The sequence below is a fragment of the Aquarana catesbeiana genome, linkage group LG07, assembly GCF_042186555.1.
Source record: "Aquarana catesbeiana isolate 2022-GZ linkage group LG07, ASM4218655v1, whole genome shotgun sequence".
NCBI classification, from domain to species: Eukaryota; Metazoa; Chordata; class Amphibia; order Anura; family Ranidae; genus Aquarana; species Aquarana catesbeiana.
In genome coordinates this window covers 273367688-273391599 of record NC_133330.1, presented here as the reverse complement: position 1 = coordinate 273391599, position 23912 = coordinate 273367688, and the positions used below count along the sequence as shown (strand labels likewise).

General features: G+C 42.9%; 1 protein-coding gene across 2 annotated transcripts in view; it reads left to right on the top strand.

Moving 5' to 3' along the window:
• Nucleotides 1–6830: 6830 nt before the first annotated feature.
• The window catches only part of RGS8 (regulator of G protein signaling 8), a 99547-nt gene continuing 82465 nt past the window's right edge, over nucleotides 6831–23912 (top strand). The window contains exon 1 of one of the 2 annotated variants that reach the window (XM_073593355.1): nucleotides 6831–7226. In XM_073593355.1, coding sequence (XP_073449456.1) covers nucleotides 6946–7226 — 281 coding nt within the window. In that variant the 5' untranslated portion in view covers nucleotides 6831–6945. The remainder of the gene's footprint in view (nucleotides 7227–23912) is intronic. The other variant, XM_073593356.1, reaches the window with a different exon arrangement.

Here is a 23912-nt window from a genome sequence, read left to right as displayed (position 1 = left end):
GGCCATCTCAGTCTCCTGACCTCAATATTATTGAGCTGCTCTGGGGAGATCTCAAATGTGTAGTTCATGCAAGACAGCCCAAGAATTTACAGGAACTGAAGGCTTTTTCTCAAGAGGAATGGGCAGCTTTACCAAATGAGAAGATAAAGAGCCTCATCCACAAATACCACAAAAGACTTCAAGCTGTCATTGATGTTAAAGGGGGCAATGCATGGTATTAAGAACTGAGGTATGTAAACTTTTGATCAGGGTCAGTTGGCTAGTTTCTGTTGTCATTATGATTTAAAAAACACAGTTGATTGATAATAAATGGTTTCAGCCAAACACTAACCATGAGCGAAAGAAAAGTTTTTGTGTTATCATTTATATTCTCTGAAAAATGGTCAAGAAATCATAAATTCTGCCAGGGTTTGAGCACAACTGCATATACAATATATATATATATATATATATATATATATATATATATATATATATATATATACAGGGGCGTTGCTAGGTCTGCAAAAGATCTGGGGCTAGAGCCCATAGCAGCGGTCACCAACCTTTTTGCATGCCTGCGGGGGGGACCTTCCATGTCGCCTGCCACCAGATGTGGATTGTCACGTGCCACTTTCACCTGGCAGCAGATGTGGATTGTCACTTGCCACATCACCTGCCACCATTTTCAGATAGTCACTTGCCACGTCTCCTACCACCATTTGCAGATTGTCACCACATCTCTTGCCACCATTTGTAGATTGTCACTTGCCACGTCTCCTCGCACCATTTGGCTTTCCACATCTCCTGCCACCATTTGCAGATTGTCACTTGCCACGTCACCAGCCACCAGATGAGGGTTGTCACTTGCCAACTGATGTGGATTGTCACTTGCCATGCCAACCAGTGCCACCAAATGTGCATTGACGCAGCATTGGTGGCAGGCTGACAGTACTGGTCCATTTAGTGACAGCAGGAGAGCGGTGATGCGGGGCGGACACTGAGAGATGATGTTATCTCGCTGCTACCCGCCGCACCTCCGACATTGAAGCAAGGGGGTCTGGCTGCAAAGTGGAACCCCACGATGACAGGAAGCACGTGACCTCCACTCTACCGTGCTGTGAGGGCAGAAGAGTTCTGATGTGGGGCGGGCAGTGAGAGATGATGTAATTTCTGCTGCTCGCCGCACCTCGCTCCCAAATTGAGGAGGCCCGGCTGTGAAGAGCACTGATGGGGAGCGGGCGGAGAGAGATGTCATCTCTACTCGTCCGCCCGCTTGCTTCTCTCCTCTGCCTCTCTCCTCTGCCTCTCTCATGCAGCCAGCCCGCCGCAGAAGCCGCAACCCGCTGGTTAGGCAGGGACCCTGCGGCAAGAGACTCGGGGCTATGGGCCCCAGATTCGGGGCTATAGCCCCAATAGCCACCCCCTAGCAATGCCCCTGTATATATATATATATATATATATATATATATATATATATATATATATACAGATTCATCCAGAAGATGTAACAGGCACCTTGAAGGCGCCTCTAGGTGCTTGGACTAGCAGCATAACAGTGACACTTTACCCAGCACAAGGTCAGTACAGGAACATTTTAATGTCATTGAGCCTTGGGCTATACCTTAGATCTTATCTACCACCGTCTGTGGCTAGAAATTACGAAAGTCATTTTTTATGATCGACTTTAACAATAGTGTGGAAATTACATAACTGTAGTACACAATGCTGTGTAAATAAATACAGTTTACTGTGTACAGGACAGTAGGAGCCTCGGTACTTTGTGTAATAGAAATAACATTAATCATTGTTATCATAAAGACAATGATCATAATTTCCTGGTAGGAGGCTTTAAGACTATTGGAGCCTTTCAATTAGGTTTTATTATTTGTGCAATACTGCAACTGCAAAGTTAGAAAGAAAAAACGACTATATTTTGTAATCTGTCCTCTGTCTGCACCTGTAAGAGCTACCTATAACTGCAGACACACGTGTACGATTTTGGCACTTGTCTCTACCTTATGACTATAAATGTGGTAACAAGGACACAAAGTCTTGGATTTGGGGACCTCAAACATTCAGATATTTATCACCTTATTATGAAATTTCCCTTGAAGGCCATAAACAATACAGATGAATTGAGGTGTCAGAATAATGGCACACTGAATAAAACAGTGCAAACAGCAAAGCTGAAATGTATTACCTAAACTGTATTATTCGCTAAAACTAAAGTACATGTATTTCTAAATTTACTTTTTTTTTTTTAACAAATACTTATTTTTTTACCCTTTTTAATCCTTTGTTGCATCTCAGTGTTGCTGATCTCCTGCAGCCTTTTTGCAGCCACTTCCTGCTTATATAAACCCTGACGATGGCTGCTGCACAGTATTTCACAGGGCAGGTTTTATGATTTTAACGGCATTATTTGTTTTGCAATGGTGACTTGTAGTCTACATCTAAAGCCTGTGTGAAAGGGTGACAAAGCAGGAGCACAATTGGGAGGAAGGGACAGAGTGGTGGTACAAACAAGTAGCCACTGCCCCCACCTATAACTGGTCTTTGCAGCAAGGAACTCTTTGTACTGCGATGTATGTCAAACAAATACAAACTTATTTCCAAGCTCAAACTTTACAAACTAGCCTGCAACTAACTGAAATGACCTGTCTAACAATATGCGTTAAAAACAGGGGTTTAGTCTGCACACATTTGCAAATACATGCGTAAGCTACAGGCCCCGTCAAGGCACCCCATTTTTTGTAGTCCTAACTCTAAATTCTGAGAGTCTGCACAATGGAAGCACATGCACAGAGTGGTGTTACCCAACACAAAGAAGTGCCTGACCAAGGATCCTCATGGCAGGATAAACCGCTATTATTTTAAATGATAGAAGTGTCATTAAACCCACATCATTAAAAGCTAGCATGTCACTATGGGATTCATTTTCTGTATTCTGCAAAAAAAACTGGTTGATCCTGCTGTTTTCTATTCCCCCCTTCTGTTCATGTCCTCACTGCAGTTGAGGATTTTGCAGAGCAGTGCTAAGCAAAAAGGCAAAAGTTATATGATGCGCACTGGTATAGTCAGGGTTATTCATAAGAGAATCAAAGGTGGATAGATTGGAGGATAAATAAATGAATGAATCATGCTTCCATATGAACCATAAAGTAACATTTATTATGTGGCCATAGCACACAGCCTAAAAAAAACACAGTCATATGTAAAAAGCACAGTCGAATATGAAAAGTAAAAACCAGGTCTCATGCAGCCTCAAAACACTTGATAAATAGCCCAGCACTTGAGATGGAATTGTAGGTGCAAGACCACATACCAGCCGGGAATCACACGATGACCCACCAGAACTGGCTGCCGGTGTCCTGCGGGGAAGACAAGCTTCCAGTGGTGGCCGGTGGAAAGTTTTTTTTTGGGAGGGATGGCAAACAGTATGCCACCGACACCCCCCGTCGGTTGGTGGCACGGTCAGTCGCACTTACCCCATCGCAGCTTCCCATGCTTGGCGGTGGCCTCCCATTCCCCTGCTCTCCATGGGTCTCCACGTCGGCGGTGGCTTCCATTTCCTCCTTCCTTCTCGGCGGCCAATCTTGAGTCTTCTCTTTTCAGCCAATCAGAAAACGGGTCTCACACCCGCTTCTGATTGGCCAGATTGAGGATCAGTGTTACAACAGCGAATATTCATTCACTCTTGTAACATCTGGGTGGGCGCCACGGGCCACCCTATTTTGAAGTCTATTAGAGCCTATGGCTCTAATCATGTGCTTCAAAAATACACCTGCTTCATAAACACACCCTGCTGCTGTAATTCAGGCGCCCAGCGTCCTGGAAGGGGCCGGACGCCTGAATAGGGGGTGGCAGCGGTGGCCATGGATAGATTCATGCTATGCATGAATCTATCCTTTATTCATTTAGGGGGTGGTGAGGATAGAGGGGGTGGCGCCCGGGTGTCCCTAATGGACGGGCCGCCACTGCAAGCTTCGAACCTTTATGTAACAAGGCTGGAACCCACCATAAAAATGGCCGCTCGAGGAATCACACAGGACCCAGAAGTGATGGAAAAAGCATGGCAGACCAGGGAAGATGACGCCCCACCCCAGCGGCTGGTGTCAGAGGGGGGAGGATCCATGGGCACTCTCTCACCAAATAGCATGATGGCTTCTTTATTGAGCATGGTGGCTCTGCACATGCTGAGATTTTAGAGTATTTTCTACCGTTAAATTTTTCTCCCTGTCACATCTGAGCAGCGATATGTGACTATAGAGTTACACATGTGGGTGTAAACACAATAGTAAATGACAGCCGACTCCCTCCCTCCTCCTTCGTGTCTACTAACCAGCTAGACTAGATAAACAGCAGCTACACAAGAATGTGACAAAAATTCTAATTAGAAAGGTGCAAAAAATGTACTGCTAACAAAGTATGTGTACCAATAAAAAGTGCACAAAAAGTTCAAAAGTCCAACATGTTGAAATGGACAAATGTATATAGAATGAAGAATGTTTATAAAAATCTCATAACTTGAATCCAAAGAAATTAAGTAAAAATCCAATGACAAAGTGATAATCTTCAAACGTGCGAAGTGCAGTGTGGAGCATCAACAATAGGTGAATCCAACAAATGAATAAGATAGGATACCCTTACCAGAGCAGCTGGACCCGGATGTCAGCGACACCGAATCATAAAGGCTTGGATACACGGACGGATGGTTCTTTCAAATGGGTACAGGAACCTGAAGTCTCCAGGGATGTCTTCCCACGACCTCTGGGATCTCAACCAACCTAGAAAGGTAGTTCATCCAAAACGCACACCACGACCACTCTCATCCAAATTGATGTATATAAAAAAGGAGAGAGAGGGGGGCGTGTGATCTCTGACATTTAATCCATACTTCCGATCTCCTTCTTTTTTTTTTGTTCACGTCTCGCTCAGCGCGGCATGAAGAAGAGTACCGGTCTGACCACCCCGGGCTCCTCCAGCAGCCATATTGGACTTTTGAACTTTTTGTGCACTTTTTGATACACATACTTTGTTAGCGCTACATTTTTTATACAGAAATACATAGAAGGGACAATGTAAATTAAACAGTGTATGTTTAATATCACTTTAAGAATGACTTTTGCAATTATGTTAAAGGCTCATTTAGCTGTCGTTCTCCTGTGGATCACAAGAGTGCAGTTTGTTCTGCACTCCTGTGACGTGTTGAAGCCCGCTGTCGGCTGACCTCACAGAGCCGGTCCAGGCATGGGAAAGATCGCAACCATATGATCAGGATCCGCCCACATGCCTGGACCAGCACCTGGCTCAGCTTTTCAGCGAGCTGCTGAGAGCCTGAGCTTCCCCCACTGCAGCCCAGTATTCCAGTGAGCAGGAGGGGGGGGGGGCAAAGCAGAGAGCCAGTGATTGACAATCACCAGCTCTCTGCTCTGGGAGCTCTGAGAACCGAGGGTTCGGCGGTGTTTGAACGCACATTTCTCAGCTTTAGAGCCAGCGGGGAACAGAGGCAGCATCGGAACCAATGATTCCTCCCCCAAAAAAATGATGATAAGTATGATTCCCCCCCCCCCCAAAAAAAATAATTTCTATACTTTTCTTTTAATATATTAAAGCCTATATGAAGTTGTAATAAATAGGTATATGTATGCTTAACATTGTCACATTGTCATTAGTTGCTATGGCTTATTGCCTTTTTCCTTGATGACTAAGAGCCCTTTGACACTGGGGTGCGGGCCGCATTAGCGGTAAAGCGACGCTTGTTTTAGCGCCACTTTACCGGCGGTGTGCGGGCGGGCACGGGGCACTTTTAACTCCAAAGAAGGGGTTAACAAGAGGTTAAAAGCGCCCGAAAGGTGCCTCTCCTCATTGATTTCAATGGCAGGGGTGATTTAGGAGTGGTGTATACACTGATCCCACACTGCCCCAAAGACACTGCTTGCAGGAGTTTTTTTTCCTTCCTGAACACGCACTGCCCCAGTATGAAAACACTCAGGCTTTCACACTGGGGAGGCAGGGAAAGCAGTTTACAAGAGCTTTAAAGGCGCTATTTTTAGCGCTAAAACGCCTGTAAAGCGCCTTCAGTGTGAAAGGGGTCTGAGCCATCTAGAAAATTCAGGGTTAGGTTTGGGAGAGGAAGGGGGCTATTAAACTGCTACATTGCCCAGAGCCCAAGTTTCAATCAGCCCTGTTCAACAATATTAATGTAGAACTACAGCTATGTTTCATCACTGCAGCTCTTTGGGTCGCTTGTGGCCATGCAGTGCACATGTATAGCTCTATTACTGTGTCCACTGAAATCATTTTTTTTTTTAACAAGAAGAAGGTTGGGGATGCCCAAAACTGTCTTCTTTTGAAAATAAGTTCTTATGTATAATAACATTTGGATAATACATTTCAAATATTCAGAATTTTGGAATGCCATGTCTATTTTTAGGAATGTGTGTGTGTATGTATATATATATATATATATATATATATATATATATATATATATATAAATATATATATATATATCAACCTTGTTTACATTGCCTCTTGGAGTTGACTGCCTCAAATCTTTTTTTGCAGCACTGCTAATCATCCGCCTGTCTGTCTTTCTATGACCGGCATTATCCTCATATTTTGTTTCATGTCTGCCATATGGGCTTAATAATATTCTCTCCTACATTTTTGACTCTGTATTAAAAACATGTATACTTGCTGGAAAAAAAAATGACATTGTGCATTCCCAGAAGTGGGCCTAGGATGGTTATTAAGAGATCCTCAGCTCTAAACCCTGATCTCCATCATCCACTGCAGAGGACGGGGCTCTGATCACACACAGTTAATAGGGGTATTGGAGGAGGAGAGGTTATGCCTGAATCAGACATCACGTGACTTTTAGTGTTTTGGTACCCATGCAGTCAGGATAGTTCTCCTCAGCATCAGTGAATACAAGGAATGGCAGGGGTATGGGGGTAGATGCAAGCAGCTCCCAACACATGTGTTACATTGCCTGACCAGACGCCTAAGGGGGGATTAACAGGGCTGAAACTGAGCTGTCACACAAACGAGGACAGGAGGCTTGGTGTAGGGGGGATTACTTGTCAGGCGGGGGTCTGTCCTCTCTGGATAATGCAACAAAGCACCAAGCTCCGTTCTCTCAGCCTGAGCTGTCCGACGCGTACCACAGATGAAATGGATGCTGCTTTGGGGGGTCACGGAACAGAAAAACCGCCCCGGCCTTGTGGGTCAAATCTAGGGTAAGATTTACAATTTTCAAAAGCCCACTCATATTTTCTTGTCCTGTGTTGTCCTATCCCTAACCCTGTAGCTGTTGATCACATACATCTTCCCCTCTGTCACCTTCTCCATAGAGCCCATAACTCCCAGATCTGTGTTAAAAAGCTTTAAAGAGGTAGCAATCAAGGCAAGGTATGTGTGTCGAAGTAACGGTGATAAAACATTGCTCGTTAATGCCATGTCATGCAGATCGGGCGCATTAATGAAGAGCTTAAGGGGCTGCAATTTTTCTGCATCCTGCAGAGAAGGTGAAAATTTCCATCTCACGCTGTGAGCAAAATGTGACTCGCCTGACACATTAGGCAACCGGCATCCATTATTATTTCTATCATATATCCTAATCCTTGAGAGTGTAAATACAAACCCTTTGAAAGGAGACGCAGATGAGCTGTGTAAACAACGACATCCATAAGGCTCTTTTCACACAGGCGGAAGCAGGCAGTGAAATATGTAACCGAGCTGGGAAGAGCTTGTTCTCAAACAATGCTTCTATCAAAGGATGCTCTGCAACATTCCCTTCTTGACTCATCATGACATTATCATAGGCTGCGGTTGTTTAAACTGGCCTGGAACAAAAAGTAAAACTGAAATGAATGCAGCCATTTGTGTGGGTGGAAGGGATAATAGCGGGGTCTGGAGATGGAATTTCATTTGAAAAATAAATCCCAATCTTTGATCCAGACTTGGAAATTGAGAGGACATTGATTAGGCACAGGGGACAATTGTGGTCTTTTGTGAATGCCGGAGAGGCGCTTGCTGCAGCACCAGAAAACTGATTAAAGCTTTGTTAGTCTTGCACAATATAAATACTTTACACATCTCCCATAATGATTGTGCTGATGTTGATGTATTGAAGTTTTGACAGATGAATGCATTTTTTTTTATTCACCGATATACTTCAGTCATGTTTATATTGATCACCGATCCCCTTAAAGTGCCGCAGTTTTGATTTTATCTTGAACACCCATTGAAAGCATGATGAAAAATGAGACATAGGGGGTTATTTACTAAAACTACATGGTGCAAAATCGGGTGCAGCTCTGCAAAGACACCAATCAGCTTCCAGGTTTTATTGCCAAAGCTTAATTGAACAAACTGAAGTTAGAAGCTGATTGGGTATCCATGCAAAGCTTCACCAGCTTTTGAGTGCTCCAGTTTTAGTAAATCTACCCCATAGTCAGTTTGTGGTAAATTTAGCTCTGAACTCGATGACTTGCTCTGTACCGAACACGTAAATTGCATTTAATGGATGTGATCTTTTACAGGCAGCAAATTGTTATTTTACATGGCAATTCCAGTGTAGGCATGAGAGTTGTTGTTCAGAATCATGTGATGTAGAAAGTTCAAGAATATAGATCAAAGAGTATTTTTTTTCTGTAATCACGTCATAAGATGGCTATAGGCGATAGATGGTGGTCTTATGTGAATGATGAACAATGTTTTCACAGATTGATGCATAGATCTGTACTGTATATGCAGGTCTATGCACTGGGCACACATCCCAGATAGTTACAGTATCTCACAAAAGTGAGTACACCCCTCACATTTTTGTAAATATTTTATTATATCTTTTCATGTGACAACACTGAAGAAATGACACTTTGCAATGTAAAGTAGTGAGTGTACAGCTTGTATAACAGTGTAAATTTGCTGTCCTCCCAAAATAACTCAACACACAGCCATTAATGTCTAAACCGCTGGCAACAAAAGTGAGTACACCCCTAAGTGAAAATGTCCAAATTGGGCCCAATTAGCCATTTTCCCTCCCCGTTGTCATGTGACTCATTAGTGTTACAAGATCTCAGGTGTGACTGGGGAGCAGGTGTTGAGAATTTGGTGTTATCGCTCTTACTCTCTCATACTGGTCACTGGAAGTTCAACATGGCACCTCATGGCCAAGAACTCTCTGAGGATCTGAAAAAAAGAATTGTTGCTCTACATAAAGATGGCCTAGGCTATAAGAAGATTGCCAAGACCCTGAAACTGAGCTGCAGCACAGTGGCCAAGACCATACAGCGGTTTAACACGACATGTTTCATTCAGAACAGGCCCCGCTATGGTCGACCAATATCCAGAAGTTGTCTTTGGGAAATAGACATATGAGTGCTGCCAGCATTGCTGCAGAGGTTAAAGGGGTGGGGGGTCAGCCTGTCAGTGCTCAGACCATATGCCGCACACTTCATTAAATTGGTCTGCATGGCTGTCGTCCCAAAAGGAAGCCTCTTCTAAAGATGATGCACAAGAAAGCCTGCAAACAGTTTGCTGAAGACAAGCAGACTAAGGTCATGGATTACTGGAACCATGTCCTGTGGTCTGATGAGACCAAGATAAACTTATTTGGTTCAGTTGGTGTCAAGTGTGTGAGGCAGCAACCAGGTGAGGAATACAAAGACAGGTGTGTCTTGCCTACAATCAAGCATTGTGGTGGGAGTGTCATGGACTGGGGCTGCATGAGTGCTGCCGACACTGGGGAGCTACAGTTCATTGAGGGATCCGTGAATGCCAACATGTACTGTGACATACTGAAGCAGACCATGATCCCCTACCTTCGGAGACTGGGCCGCAGGGCAGTATACCAACATGATAACGACCCCAAACACACCTCCAAGACAACCACTGCCTTGCTAAAGAAGCTGAGGGTAAAGGTGATGGACTGGCCAAAAATGTCTCCAGACCTAAACCCTATTGAGCATCTGTTGAGCATCCTCAAATGGAAGGTGGAGGAGTGCAAGGTCTCTAACATCCACCAACTCCGTGATGTCGCCATGGAGGAGTGGAAAAAGACTCCAGTGGCAACCTGTGAAGCTCTGGTGAACTCCATGCCCAAGAGGGTTAAGGCAGTGCTGGAAAATAATGGTGGCCACACAAAATATTGACACTGAGGGCCCAATTTGGACATTTTCACTTAGGGGTGTACTCACTTTTGTTGCCAGCGGTTTAGACATTAATGGCTGTGTGTTGAGTTATTTTGAGGGGACATCAAATTTACACTGTTATACAAGCTGTACACTCACTACTTTACATTGTAGCAAAGTGTCATTTCTTCAGTATTGTCACATAAAAATATATAGTAAAATATTTATAAAAATGTGAGGGGTGTACTCACTTTTGTGAGATACTGTTTATTTCCTGCAGGGACAATAGTTTACTGGATGAAAAACTCAACTAGACAGGTAGGTATTGCTTTGGAGATTAAATTGGCCAGCAGAGGTCTGAAGCTGACCACAAGCATGATGAATGTTGCCTGATACTAATATATGATTGAGTGTAAGGCCTCATGCACACGGGATGTTAAAATAACGTTATGAAACGCCAGTAGCTTTGCAGTGAGTTTTTTTAACTTTTTCAACGTTTTTGCAATAGCGTTTTTTAGTGTTTTTTAGCGTTTTTTAGCGTTTTTTAGCATTTTTATTTATTTATTTATTTTTTTAATGGATCAAAAACATTAAAAAACATTGGTGAGCGATGTTTTTGAGCGTTTATCAGCGTTTATCAGCGTTTATCTGCGTTTATCTGCGTTTATCTGCGTTAGAGCGTTTTTACAGCTGAAAAACGTCTCTCAGAACCCACTGGTCCTGGTTTTTTTTTACAGCTTAAAAATGCCTATGCCATTTGCAGCTCAAAAACGCCTAGGTGGGCATGAAGCCATAGACTAACATAGACAGGCGTTTTTAAGCTGCAAAAAACGCTCAAAAAAGCGGCTGTAAAACCTTCCGTGTGCATGAGGCCTAATGGTCATCTATGAAACTATGTCCACCAAGTATCACTCCCTAGCTTTCCCTGGTGTAGCCAGCTGCTAATTCATGTTTGATAATGTAGCCCATACTAAAACTGTTACACGCTATGTAAGCTTTGACTTCCACCTGTAATTGAACCCATTTTGTACAATGTTGTACCACTTATGTCATCATTTCAAAATCTGCGTAAGAAGAAATTAGTCATTTTGAAATCCGCAAACTGCATAAGTATCTTTAGTGACACTTAAGCCTTATTTAAAGCAGGTATTAAAGGATGCAAATTGAGGAAACTTTTAAATAGTAAAAAATTAATAATATTTTTTTTATTATTATTTAAAGGCAACTAGTATAACTTCTAGTTTGCCCATAGGTCAACTTTAAACCAACAATTCAACTAAAAATAACATTAAAAATGAAAAGCCAATTAAAAGATAAAACAACAAAATCGACTGTTGCTGTAATAATATTCAGCATTAATACAGCGATTTTCCCCACAGTAGTATTTTGCTGCTGCTAGTTGGCCTCAGTCTGATGGCCAGCATCTTTCAACCCACTTCCTCTGAGCCCAGGCCATCCTGGATCTGCCCCAGCCTCTGATTGGACAGTGAAGGAGAAACAGCACACTGTTCTCTCTGACACTGCTTTCTCTTCCTGTCAGCACATGCTTCTTCCTCTCACACTCCACCTTTGCCATACAGAGCCTACAAAAGGCTCATACCAGGTTACATTGAGGCTGGGTTCACACATATGCACCCGCAGTTTTAGTGCAGGAGTCTGGTGCGGTTCTATTCACTGGTTCATGTGCGATTGAGGTGTGAATTTATACCTGAAATCGCACCTGAACCAGACCCAAAATCGCACAGGACTAAAAACTGCACTGCGGCCGCCCCGCACATGTGTGAACTGGTAGCCAATCAGCTTTTAACTTTAGCTTGTTCAATTAAGCTTTGACAAAAAGAAAAAAACAAAAACTAGAAGCTGATTGGTTTCTATGCAGGACTGCACCAGATTTTGCAATCTTGAGTTTTAGTTAATCAACCCCTATATGTTTATATTGCCCTTTCCAAATACTTTAAAGCTGAACTTTAGGTAGATATAAAAGGCACAAATTAATGCAACTCTGTAATCATTAACACATATTTAAATGTATTTTCAAATGCAATAAGTGCAAGTACCTTAGGCTCAGGTCACGTATATAAGAATCGGATGCGGTTTCTGATTCTGATTCGTATAACATGTGACCCGGCAGCCTTCTCAATGCAGCCAGTTCACACATGTGCTGGGCGAGCCGCAGTGCGGTTTTTAACCACTTGCCGCCCGCCATATAGCAGAATGACGGTGGCAAAGTGGTTTCAATATCCTGACTGGGCGTCATATGACGTCTTCAGGGTATTAAGCCGCTGCGCGTCCCCGGGGGCGCGCATCACGGCGATCCTTGTTGCGTGGTGTCTATCAGTGCCTCATATCAGTGCCGCGTATCAGTGCCCATCAGTGCCACATATCAATGCCCATCGGTGCCAAGCAGTGCCGCCTATCAGTGCCCAGCAGTGCCACCCATCAGTGCCACCTATAAGAACCCATCTTTGCAGCCTTTTAGTGCCCATCAGTGTTGCCTATCAGTGCCCATCAATGCCCACCAGTGCCACCCATGAGTGCCCATCAGTGCCGCCTATCAATGCCCATCAGTGCTGCATATCAGTGCCACCCATCAGTGCCGCCTACCAGTGCCCATCAGTTTCCCGCATATCAGTGCCCATCGTCAGTGCCCCTCAGTGCCCACTCATTGGTGCCACCTCATCGGTGCTGCCTTATCAGTGCCTGTCAGTGCCGCCTTATCAGTGCCCATCAATGAAAGAGAAAACTTACTTATTTACAAAATTTTATAACAGAAACAAAGGTAAAACTTTTATTTTTTTCAACATTTTCGGGCTTTTTTATTTGTTTAGCAAAAAATAAAAAACGCAGAGGTGATCAAATACCACCAAAAGAAAGCTCTATTTGTGGGAACAAAATGATAAAAATTTAGTTTAGGTACAGTGATGGAAGACCGCGCAATTGTCATTCAAACTGCGACAAAGCTGAAAGCGGAAAATTGGTCTGGGCAGAACGGTGTATAAGTGCCCTGTATTAAAGTGGTTAAAAGAACAGGGAAATGTTACCTCTGTTCCAGTAACATTTTTTATTCTTATCTTTTGTGCTTTTTGTCACTGGGACAGGAAGTAAGGGGAGATCTCCCTAATGGGGGCTAATACAGAATCCCTACTTTGTCCAAGACCAAAAACAAGTTTTAACTGGAACTTGCGTTTATATATCAAACACACTATGCTGTTGATTTACTATAGATGAATAGACTGTGCACTTTGCAAGTGCAGTTTCCCTAGAGCTTAGTAAATTAGGTAAGGCTTCACTTTGCAAAGAATACCCAATCACATGCAAGGGAAACTAATAAAAATGCATTTTTGCTTGCACATGATTGGATGATGGAAGTCAGCAGAGCTTCTGCTCATTTACTAAGGTCTGGGGCAACTGCAATTGCACTTTGCAAAGCATACAGTCTATTTGCCTTTAGAAAATCTCCCCCCTAGGGAGGAGATTTACTAAAGCTGAGGCACTCAGAATCTGGTGCAGTTGTGCATGGGAGCCAATCCGCCAATCTTTTCAGCCAATCGGAAAACGGGTCTCACACTCGCTTCTGATTGGCCGGATTGAGGATCGGTGTTTCAACAGTGAATGTTCATTCACTGTTGTAACACATCTGGGTGAGATCAGAGCGCACTTTCTGCGACCCGAGCCCACCCTATTTTGAAGCCTATTAGAACCTCTGGCTGCTGTAATTCATACGCCTGGTGCCCTGAAAGGGGCCGGGCGCATGAATAGGGTAATGCATGAATTAATCTATCCATTATGCATATAGGGGGTGGCGAGAAGAGAGGGGGCGGCGCCCGGGCACCCCTAATGGACGGGCCGCCACTGCATTCTAGTATGTCTAAAACAAAGAAAGAAAAATGAAACAATCTCAGTAAGAGGTCTTTCAGCCCCAAACATGGGAAAGTAGCATCGGCAAAGGCACCTCTGCTGACACCGCTTTACTATTTTTGGGGCTCAATGACCTCCTACTGCGAATACACCGGAATCCAGAGACTGCAGTGTTTAGGGTTGTCTGGATCTCCCCACAAACATTGAGTGTGTTGGCTTTCTGCGCAGGAACAGTTACATTCCCTGCAGGCTTTCACTCCAGGTTTTCCAATCCCCCATTAGGGATCTCAGCAACTTCACAGATTTGAGTTCACCATTGCCTTTTTACTTTCTCTTCTTTCATTTCATCAAACCACTACACTATAAGGAACTCTCATGCAGCCGCTGTCTTTTTTCCTTTTTCTTTTTTCTCCTTTTTCTTGGAGGCATGCCAGTTATTAAAAAAAAAATACATTGTAGGAGTTGAACTTTCTAAGCTCCTGTGACACTAGAGGATTTGTATAAAGCAAACTTTGCATCAAAATGTTACTTATTATTTAGATGCTCCTTCCCATGTAAAAAAGCAGCTTTAAAAAAAAAAAAACACAAACACATATTACAATAAAAATGAAAAAATATACTTACCATACACCTCAACTTCTACCTGGGTAAGGGTGATATCACAGAACTTCTTGAGAACACTGAAGATCCAAAATCTCACAAGAAAACACTCCATCACGGTGCAGCAATCCTCATCATTCCCAGGATCTCACCGTAAGGTCCATGAGATCCCCCTCACCTGGATGCTGCAGGTAGAAGTCAAGGTGTAAGGTAAACATATTGGGGGTTATTTATGAAAGGCAAATCCACTTTGCACTTAGAAGTGCAGTCACTGTAAATCCGAGGGGGACATGCAAGGATAATAAAAAACAGCATTTTAGCTTTCACATGATTGGCTCAGTGAGGACAGCTCTGAGAGCTGATTGAGGGAAGGGACACATCCCCTCCACACAGCTCACAGGAACAAAGCTGAGGTTGTCAATCTGCTGATGGGCCCTCCCCTGTCACCATTTTTTTCTTGGTGTCAGGAAAACTTGTCAGAAATGATGCATGTTGATAGCAGAGGAAAGAAGCAGCAGACAAATTACACTTTGTGCTCTTAATTGAGGAAGTGTACACACTATAAAATTATATGCTTTGCTCATATTCCATGTCTGATGTTTACAACCACTTTAAAGTGATTGTAAACTCACTTTACAAAAAAAAACTAACACCTGCAAGACAAAGGTATAATGAGCTAGTATGCATAGCATACTAGCTCATTATGTAATACTCACCTGAGATTGAAGCCCTCGCTGCGGTGCCCGTACACCGCTCCAGTGGCCAACATCACTCCTGGGGGTTACTTTCAGGTATCGCGGCTCCGGCGCTGTGATGGCCGGAGCCGCGATGACGTCACTCCCGCGCATGCGTGCGGTAACGACACACTCACTGAAGCAACGGCACATACGTGCCGTTGCTTCAGTTTGTGTCAGTGCGCGGCACATGCAAATACAGGGGATATCTCCTAAACTGTGCAGGTTTAGGAGATATCCTGGGTAGATACAGATAAGCCTTATTATAGGCTTACCTGTAGCACAAAGTGGTCTGTAAGGGTTTACAACCACTTTAACTCAACTGTGACAAACTCCACTCTATGTTATCCTGTGTGTCCATGCACACATGGACATTTTTTAGCTTTTATCAGCAGTGGGGTTTATGGGCTGTTCTCTGAACTCCATAAAATTGCGTTCAAAGTGCCGTTTTCCTAACCATAAAAAAAAAGCTAAAAAATGCTAAACACCAATAAACGCCGATAAACGCTCATAAACACGCATACACATGCATTAATTAGCGTTCAGCGTTCTATTTATTCAATGCATTGTGGAAGTTTGGGAATGCACTGTGGGATTTTTGGAGTGTCCTCTGTGTATTTTTATTAAAAACGCCCATAAAAACAACATTTTCTGCCAGCAATCTGCCATCCAGAAAAAGCTTTTTTGAGCTCCAATGTGCATGGAGCCTTAGGGACAGGAAATAAGGTGAAATCTATGTAACCAGGTCAAGGACAGCAAACAAAATGTTATGTAAATAATTGGCTTAAATTGGGCTTTCAGGCTGGGTTCACACTATTGTGAATTGGATGCTGGTTTCTCCGCATCCAATTCCCATAGCAGAAGATTGTGACCGGTTCACACATCTCGGGAGCGGCTCCGATGTGAATTGCACAGGAGGCCCGTGTGTCTTTTGGTCCATTTTAGGTCCGAATTCAGCCAAAAACTCACACTGAAATCGGACCTGAAACGGTGAATGGAGACGCACTGGGCTCCTTCTATGAGCTGCTGCATGCTCTAGTGTGAACCCAACCTGAAGCCAAACTCCAGGAAAATGAAAAAGCCAACCTTGCATTGACCCCAACCCTGCAAGGGTTAAATTCTTGTAATGTCTAGAGGAGAGATGAGGATGTTCTATTAACTTACACACCACTCAACTGCAAGGGTGGATAAAACATGTAAAAGTTCTGTTTAAGAGCAAACACAAATAGGTGCTTGCTATTTTTATTGTTGGCCAGAAAATTGCTTACGTGCTTCTCTTTAATTCGGATTTTACTGTGTTACAAAGAGCCTTTTTCTCCGCTGACTTCAGGGCTAGGACCTGCCTACTCACCATCCCTGTGTCCAATGAGAGTGCTTTTATTGACCACTGAGACAATCTCACTAGGTAAGGGATTGCTAGATGGGAAAAGCTTTTTCCTAAAGTTAGGGAAGTCCCAACTCTAGTAACAAGGTAAAACAGGGATCATAGGGGCCCACAAAAGAAAGCTTCCTGGCTAACAATAATGGCAGGCACCTCTGCTTTCTTTGCTATGTGAAAAATCTGGATTTACAAACATCTCACATGCATACTAGTCAAAGTAGACTATACTGCATCTGAGCATCGCAAACCAAGAACGCTTTTTAATTAGTGGGAATGCTTCAGCAGTCCTGCTCTGCGTAACTTCTGCATACTTCCAGCTATTAAAACCATTCAACTTTTAAAATGTTCAGCTCTTTCAGCTAATGATGGGACTTCTTCAACTTTTTTTCTACTATTTATATTTTTTAAAATATTACGTTTTTTAACACTTTTTTAACATTCAAGTGAATATGAGCATGCTTCAAATTCCGCTCCCAAAAGTTTCAGCTCCTTCATACTTTCACCTACAGACGCCAAACAAACTTTAAAATGTTCACAAAATATCCTGCTATCTGGCTATATCTTTTCAGTTTGATATCTTTTAGAGTTTTTGTGAAAAAGCTGTTTAAGTTTAGTGATCATTTCAGGAAATTTTATCAATTAAACAGAGTGTGTATTGGGCTGCTTAGAGTGGATGATGTCATAGCTAGAGCACAGAGCCTTAAAAAAATTATCTTAGTTCCCTCTCTATAAATTGCTCTCATGCCCACCAGATCTACTTGTCATACACAATTTATACATCAAAACGTAGGTATTTTTGTCTAGTTTCAGGCAATGTGCTCAGTTTTGTGATACGTCTTTTACTCTTGGTTGGTTGAGCTTCCAAATGACAAGAGTTCTACACTTTTTTCCATTGACTGTCCTGTATAAAATTCTTCACATTTTCCACTGAAACGCACAGCCAACTTAAATCGCTGACATGCCCACATTTTTAAGTTTATCAACATAAATTTTATACCGATACGTTCATAAAAGCCGCGTGTCTCTAACGGTGAAGTCACTGTTTCCATAGTATGTACCGTTGTGGATTTATTAAAGTTTGTTTGAAGGGTTCTTTCACACTGTCTCTCATTCATTAGGTGTGGGGATTAATGATCAAAAAGCTTTTCAAAAATCCTTTAAATATTCCACATCTTTACACATCACATTCCACATACATTAGTGGTGTTGTTAAACCTTTTTAATGAAATTCATGTTTATTTTTATTTCCGGGTCAAGCTCTCAGTATCCCTGGCTAGCTTAGCAGGGAAAAAAAGTTTTGCAACCCGATCTGCATTGCAAAACATTTAGTAAGGCACAGGGGAGACATGCAGGGTCTTTTAGACCCTGCATGTCTCATTAAAGAGAACCTGTCACCTAACAATTATCACATAGGCGGCTTGTCGTCCCCTAGGTAATGAAAAAAAAAAGTTAGGTAGAAAAAAAAATGCAAATAAAATAAAGTTACACCCAAGCACATAAAATCCCCCCAAAAATGTTTTGAGGCCCCCCAACCGCACATATATGAAGGTAAATGTATGAGTCGAGGGCGCCTACGTGTAAAAATGTTAATTGCAATACACGTTACATATCGCTGCGCACAAGAGAGAGGTAGAGCAATAATTATAACACAAGACCTCCTCTGTAACACTAAACTAATACCTATAGGGGGCTTTAGAAGCGTCGCCTATAGAAAATATAGGGTACTGAAGTTTGTCGCTATTTCACGGGCGCACACAAATCTAAGGTTAACCATGTTTGCTATCTATTTACACAGCTTAACCTCGTCTTTTATATTTTATCAAAAATGTGGGTAGTTTATTTTGTTTGTTTGTCCTTAAATTCATTTAAGTGTGTTGTTTGCTTACTGAAATTTTGCATTCCCTAGACCTTTGCGGTAATAACATGTGACATAAAAATTGGAACTAACATTATTTTATTCTTTAGGGTGTCTGCTTTAAGAAAATCTATAATGTTTGGAGGTTTTGTGTAATCTTCAGGCCGAAAATTCGTTTTTTAAACATGTGTACAAAAATTTGCAAAAACGGCTCTGGCAGCGAAAAGGTTAACTGAGGTTTGTAGATCTGTTACTGACTGCAGATCATCATCACCAACAAACCAATGTATTTTGATATAAGGTCTTAGGATTGTATATTACTTCTGCCATGAAGATGTCCCACATGACAAGTGACGCAGAGGGTGCAACAAAAATCCTGATCGCTTTAGATAATGGGAAGAGATTATTAGATTTGAGGGGCGAAGCTGTGAAATCACAAATCTCCTTCTGCCACCAAGACCCTTATCTGTGGCCATCTGTGCAGAGAGCAGGCTAGGACAGAGCAAGATAGCAGGGTTACCAAAGATATTTAGCTTATTGAAAACCCAATATAGTCTATGGTTTTCACTTAACCTCATTCCCACATTTCAGTGGTATAAAAAGCTTCTTAACAAACCCTTTATATAGCTTTTCTTTTGTAATATTATAAAAATAGATAATCCAGCTTTGCCTAAATTCTTTCAAAATCTTTCTTTACAACCATCATTCTCATCTACGGATATCAGTCAGCTGGAGGACAAGGTCAGGTGCTGAAGCCTCCATGCAGTCATTCTGCTCTATACTTTTTTTTTCATACTGTCAATCTCATCCAATCTTCTTTTATCCTTTTCTTTGATTAATGTATTGATTAAAGTCTATAGTATGTGCAGAAGCTGCTACAAAGATGGTCATATGTAACTGAATCATTCAAGAGCATTGAAAATGCTTTTGATCGGGCCACAAAAGCGCTACCTGTGCCCGGGCTCCACTCACCAAGGGTTTAGTAAATCACGTTTGAAATTTGTCAGATCCTTGCTTGGGGGTGAATCCCGTTGAAATCTATAGGGGGTCTTGTTATTAAATTCTGGCTAATATTTAAGGCTAATTAGCAAACCACTGTCCAGAAAAAAGGCATAGGAAGCTGGGCCCATACAATCTTTTCATGTGGTTTCAACAGCAACTTTGAAAAAACACCAATCCTTTAAATAGTATGCTTTAGAAATGCCTTAAATTGATTGTAAGGCCCCTTTCACACTGGGGCGGTAGGGGGCGTCGGCGGTAAAACAGCGCTGTTTTACCGCGGTATTTGGCCGCTAGCGGTGCGGTTTTAACCCCCCGCTGGCGGCCGAAAAAGGGTTAAAACCCCTCGTATAGCACAGCTATAGCCGCGGTATTACCGCGGTATAGCCGCGCAGTCCCATTGATTGTGAATACACCGCTCCTTCACCGCTCCAAAGAAGTGGCTGACAGGAGGCGCTATTTTTAGCACAATAACGCCTGCAAACCGCCCCAGTGTGAAAGTGGTCTTAAGGTAGAAGTTTTTTTTTTTTACCTTAAAATATTCTCTTAGATAAGATGAAATAAAAACTTCTGCATGCAGCCCTCTCCCCCAACCCCCTCTTATACTTTCCTGAACCTGATCTCAATCCAGTGCTGTGCCCATGAGCAGCAGCTCTCTCTGCCCTCTGTCTCTTCTCACTGGACATGGTGGTAGCACTGGGAGCCATTGGCGCCTGCTGCTGTCAATCACAGCCAGTGTGCAGAGAGCATGCCAAGCTTTGTGTGTCAATGAGCAAAATACACCCACCAGACATTTTATTAAGTACACCTTGCTGGTACCGATTTGGATCCCCTTTTTTGCCATCAGAACTGCCTTAATTTTTCATGGCAGGGGGGCGGCCCGTCCATTAAGGGCACACAGGCGCTGCCCCCCCCATCCTTGCATCTGGCCCCTTGCAGGATGCTGGGTGCATGAATTCCAATGATAGGGGGGCTTTGAAGCACCTGATCAGAGCCAGAGGCTCTAATAGGCTTCAAAATAGGGTGGGCTTTGGGCGCAGAGAATTCGAACCAAGCCCACCCAGGTGTGTTTCAAATTAGCAAATGAATATAACCAGTACTATAGAAGGGACGGACTGCACCTAGATGAGGAGGGTGCAGATCAGCTGGGAATGAAGATGGCCAAAAAGTTAGAGGGGTTTTTAAACTAGGAGATGGGGGGGAGAGTCCAGAGGTAGAGATAGTCAGTGCGGAACATATTCCAGAGGGTAGTATTGGGGGCATTAGTGGTAGGTTGACCAAAGCACAATAACCCAAGGTAAGTATAGTAGCAAGTCCTAGTTGCAGTCTTGGAACACCCAATACCAGGATAATATGCGACCGGTCTAAACTACGTGGCATGTTCACCAATGCCAGGAGCCTGGCGGACAAGATGGGTAAACTAGAGATACTGTTGTACGAGGAGGATTTGGATTTGGATTTGGATCACAGGTCAATTAGTTTCAGTATAAATCACACAAATAGGAAACATAAAGGGATAACAAAGACACTGAATTTCAAAAGAGCCAACTTCCCTAAACTACAAACATTGCTAGAAGGCATAAATTGGGATAAAATCTTAGGAACAAAGAACACGGAGGAGAGATGGGTTTGCTTTAAGAGCATATTAAATAAGGGCATTAGTCAATGCATCCCATTGGGTAATAAATTTAAAAGAGCGAACAAAAGTCCTGGATGGCTTAACTCCAATGTAAAAATACATATAAAAGCAAAGGAGAAGGCCTTCAAAAAATACAAGATTGAGGGATCATCATCAGCATTCAGACTTTATAAAGAATGCAACAAGAAATGTAAGGGTGCAATAAGGATGGCTAAGATAGAACATGAAAGACACACAGCGGAGGAGAGCAAAAAAAATCCCAAGAAATTCTTTAAGTATTTAAACAGTAAAAAAGGTAGGACAGACCATATTGGCCCCATAAAGAATGAGGAAGGACATCTGGTTACAAAGGATGGGGAGATGGCGAAGGTATTGAATTCATTCTTCTCCTCAGTCTTCACGAGGGAATCGGGGGGCTTCAGTAGCCAAAACTGCAGTGTTTATCCTCATGACACATCACAGGAAGCACCTCCATGGTTAACAGAGGACATAATTAAAATTAGACTTGAGAAACTTAACATTAATAAATCACCGGGACCAGATGGCTTGCACCCGAGGGTACTTAGGGAACTCAGTCAAGTGATTGCCAGACCATTGTTCCTAATTTTTACAGACAGTCTACTGACTGGAATGGTACCAGCTGATTGTAGAAAAGCCAATGTAGCACCAATATTTAAAAAAAGGGCCCAAAATACATCCCTGGGAATTACAGACCAGTTAGCCTAACATCAAAAGTATGTAAACTCTTGGATGGGATGATAAGGGACTATATACGAGATTTTAGTAATGAGAACGGTATCATTAGCAGTAATCAGCATGGATTCAAGAAGAATCGTTCTTGCCAAACCAATCTACTAACCTTCTATGAGGAGGTGAGTTGCCAGCTAGATAAAGGAAGCCCCGTAGACGTGGTGTATCTGGATTTTGCAAAAGCATTTGACACAGTTCCCCATAAACGTTCACTGTACAAAATAAGGTCCGTTGGCGTGGACCATAGGGTGAGTACATGGATTGAAAACTGGCTACAAGGGCAGTTCAGAGGGTGGTGATAAATGGGGAGTACTCGGAATGGTCAGGGATGGGTAGTGGGGTACCCCAGGGTTCTGTGTTGGGACCAATCCTGTTTAATTTGTTCATAAACGACCTGGAAGATGGGATAAACAGTTCAGTCCCTGTATTTGCAGACAATACTAAGCTAAGCAGGGCAATAACTTCTCCGCAGGATGTGGAAACCTTGCAAAAAGATCTGAACAAATTAATGGGGGGGGGCAACTACATGGCAAATGAGGTTTAATGTAGAAAAATGTAAAATAATGCATTTGGGTGGCAAAAATATGAATGCAATCTATACACTGGGAGAACATCTGGGGGAATCTAGGATGGAAAAGGACCTGGGGATCCTAGTAGATGTTAGGCTCAGCAATGGCATGCAATGCCAAACTGCTGCTAACAATGCAAACTGAATATTGGCATGCATTAAAAAGGGGATCATCTCCAGAGATAAAACGATAATTCTCCCGCTCTACAAGACTCTGGTCCAGCCGCACCTAGAGTATGCTGTGCAGTTCTGGGCACCAGTCCTCAGGAAGTATATACTGGAATTGGAGCGAGTACAAAGAAGGGCAACAAAGCTAATAAAGGGTCTGGAGGATATTAGTTATGAGGAAAGGTTGCGAGCACTGAACTTATTCTCTCTGGAGAAGAGACGCTTGAGAGGGGATATGATTTCAATATACAAATACCGTACTGGTGACCCCACAATAGGAATAAAACTTTTTCACAGAAGAGAGTTTAACAAGACTTGTGGCCACTCATTAAAATTAGAAGAAAAGAGGTTTAACCTTAAACTACGTAGAGGGTTCTGTAACTATGTAATATTCGCTATTGTAACACTGATCCTCCTCTCAGCGAATCAGGAAGCAGGTCTTGACCCGCTACCCGATTGGCTGAATGGACAAGCAATCCTATTGGATGCTTAGGAGGAGGGGAGGAGACGCACAGTGGAAGCTACCATGATTGAAGACATGACACAGAAGCTGCTGCCTGCCACTCGCCACCCCCCACCTGCCACCTAGATGGGGTAAGTGCCAGACCACCGGGCAGACAGCGAGCGCGGGGGGGGGAGGTGCCGACGGCCACTCGGGGGGGTTGTTGTTTACCACCCCCCCAAAAAAACACCAGTCGCCACTGCTTTGTGACAAAGATTTAACAAGCTGTTGGAAACATTCCTCAGAGATTTTGGTCCATATTGACATGATAACATCACGCAGTTGCTGCAGATTTGTCAGCTGCACATCCGTGATGCAAACCTCCCATTCCACTACATCTCAAAGGTGCTCTATTGGATTGAAATCTGGTGACTGTGGAGGTCATTGGAGTACAGTGACCTCATTGTCATGTTTAAGAAACCAGTTTGAGATGATTTGAGCTTTGCGACATGGTGCATTATCCTGCTGGAAGGAGCCATCAGAAGATGGGTACACTGTAGTCATAAAGGTCAGCAACAATTCTCATGTGTGCTATGGTGTTTAAACAATGCTAAATTTGTACTAGGGGGCCAAAAGTGTGCCAAGAAAATATCTCCCACACCATTACACCACCACCAGCCTGAACCATTGATACAAGGCATGATGGATTCATGCTTTCATGTTGTTTACCTCAAATTCTGGCCCTATCATCTAAATGTTGTAGCTGAAATTGAGACTCAACATTTTTCCAATATTCT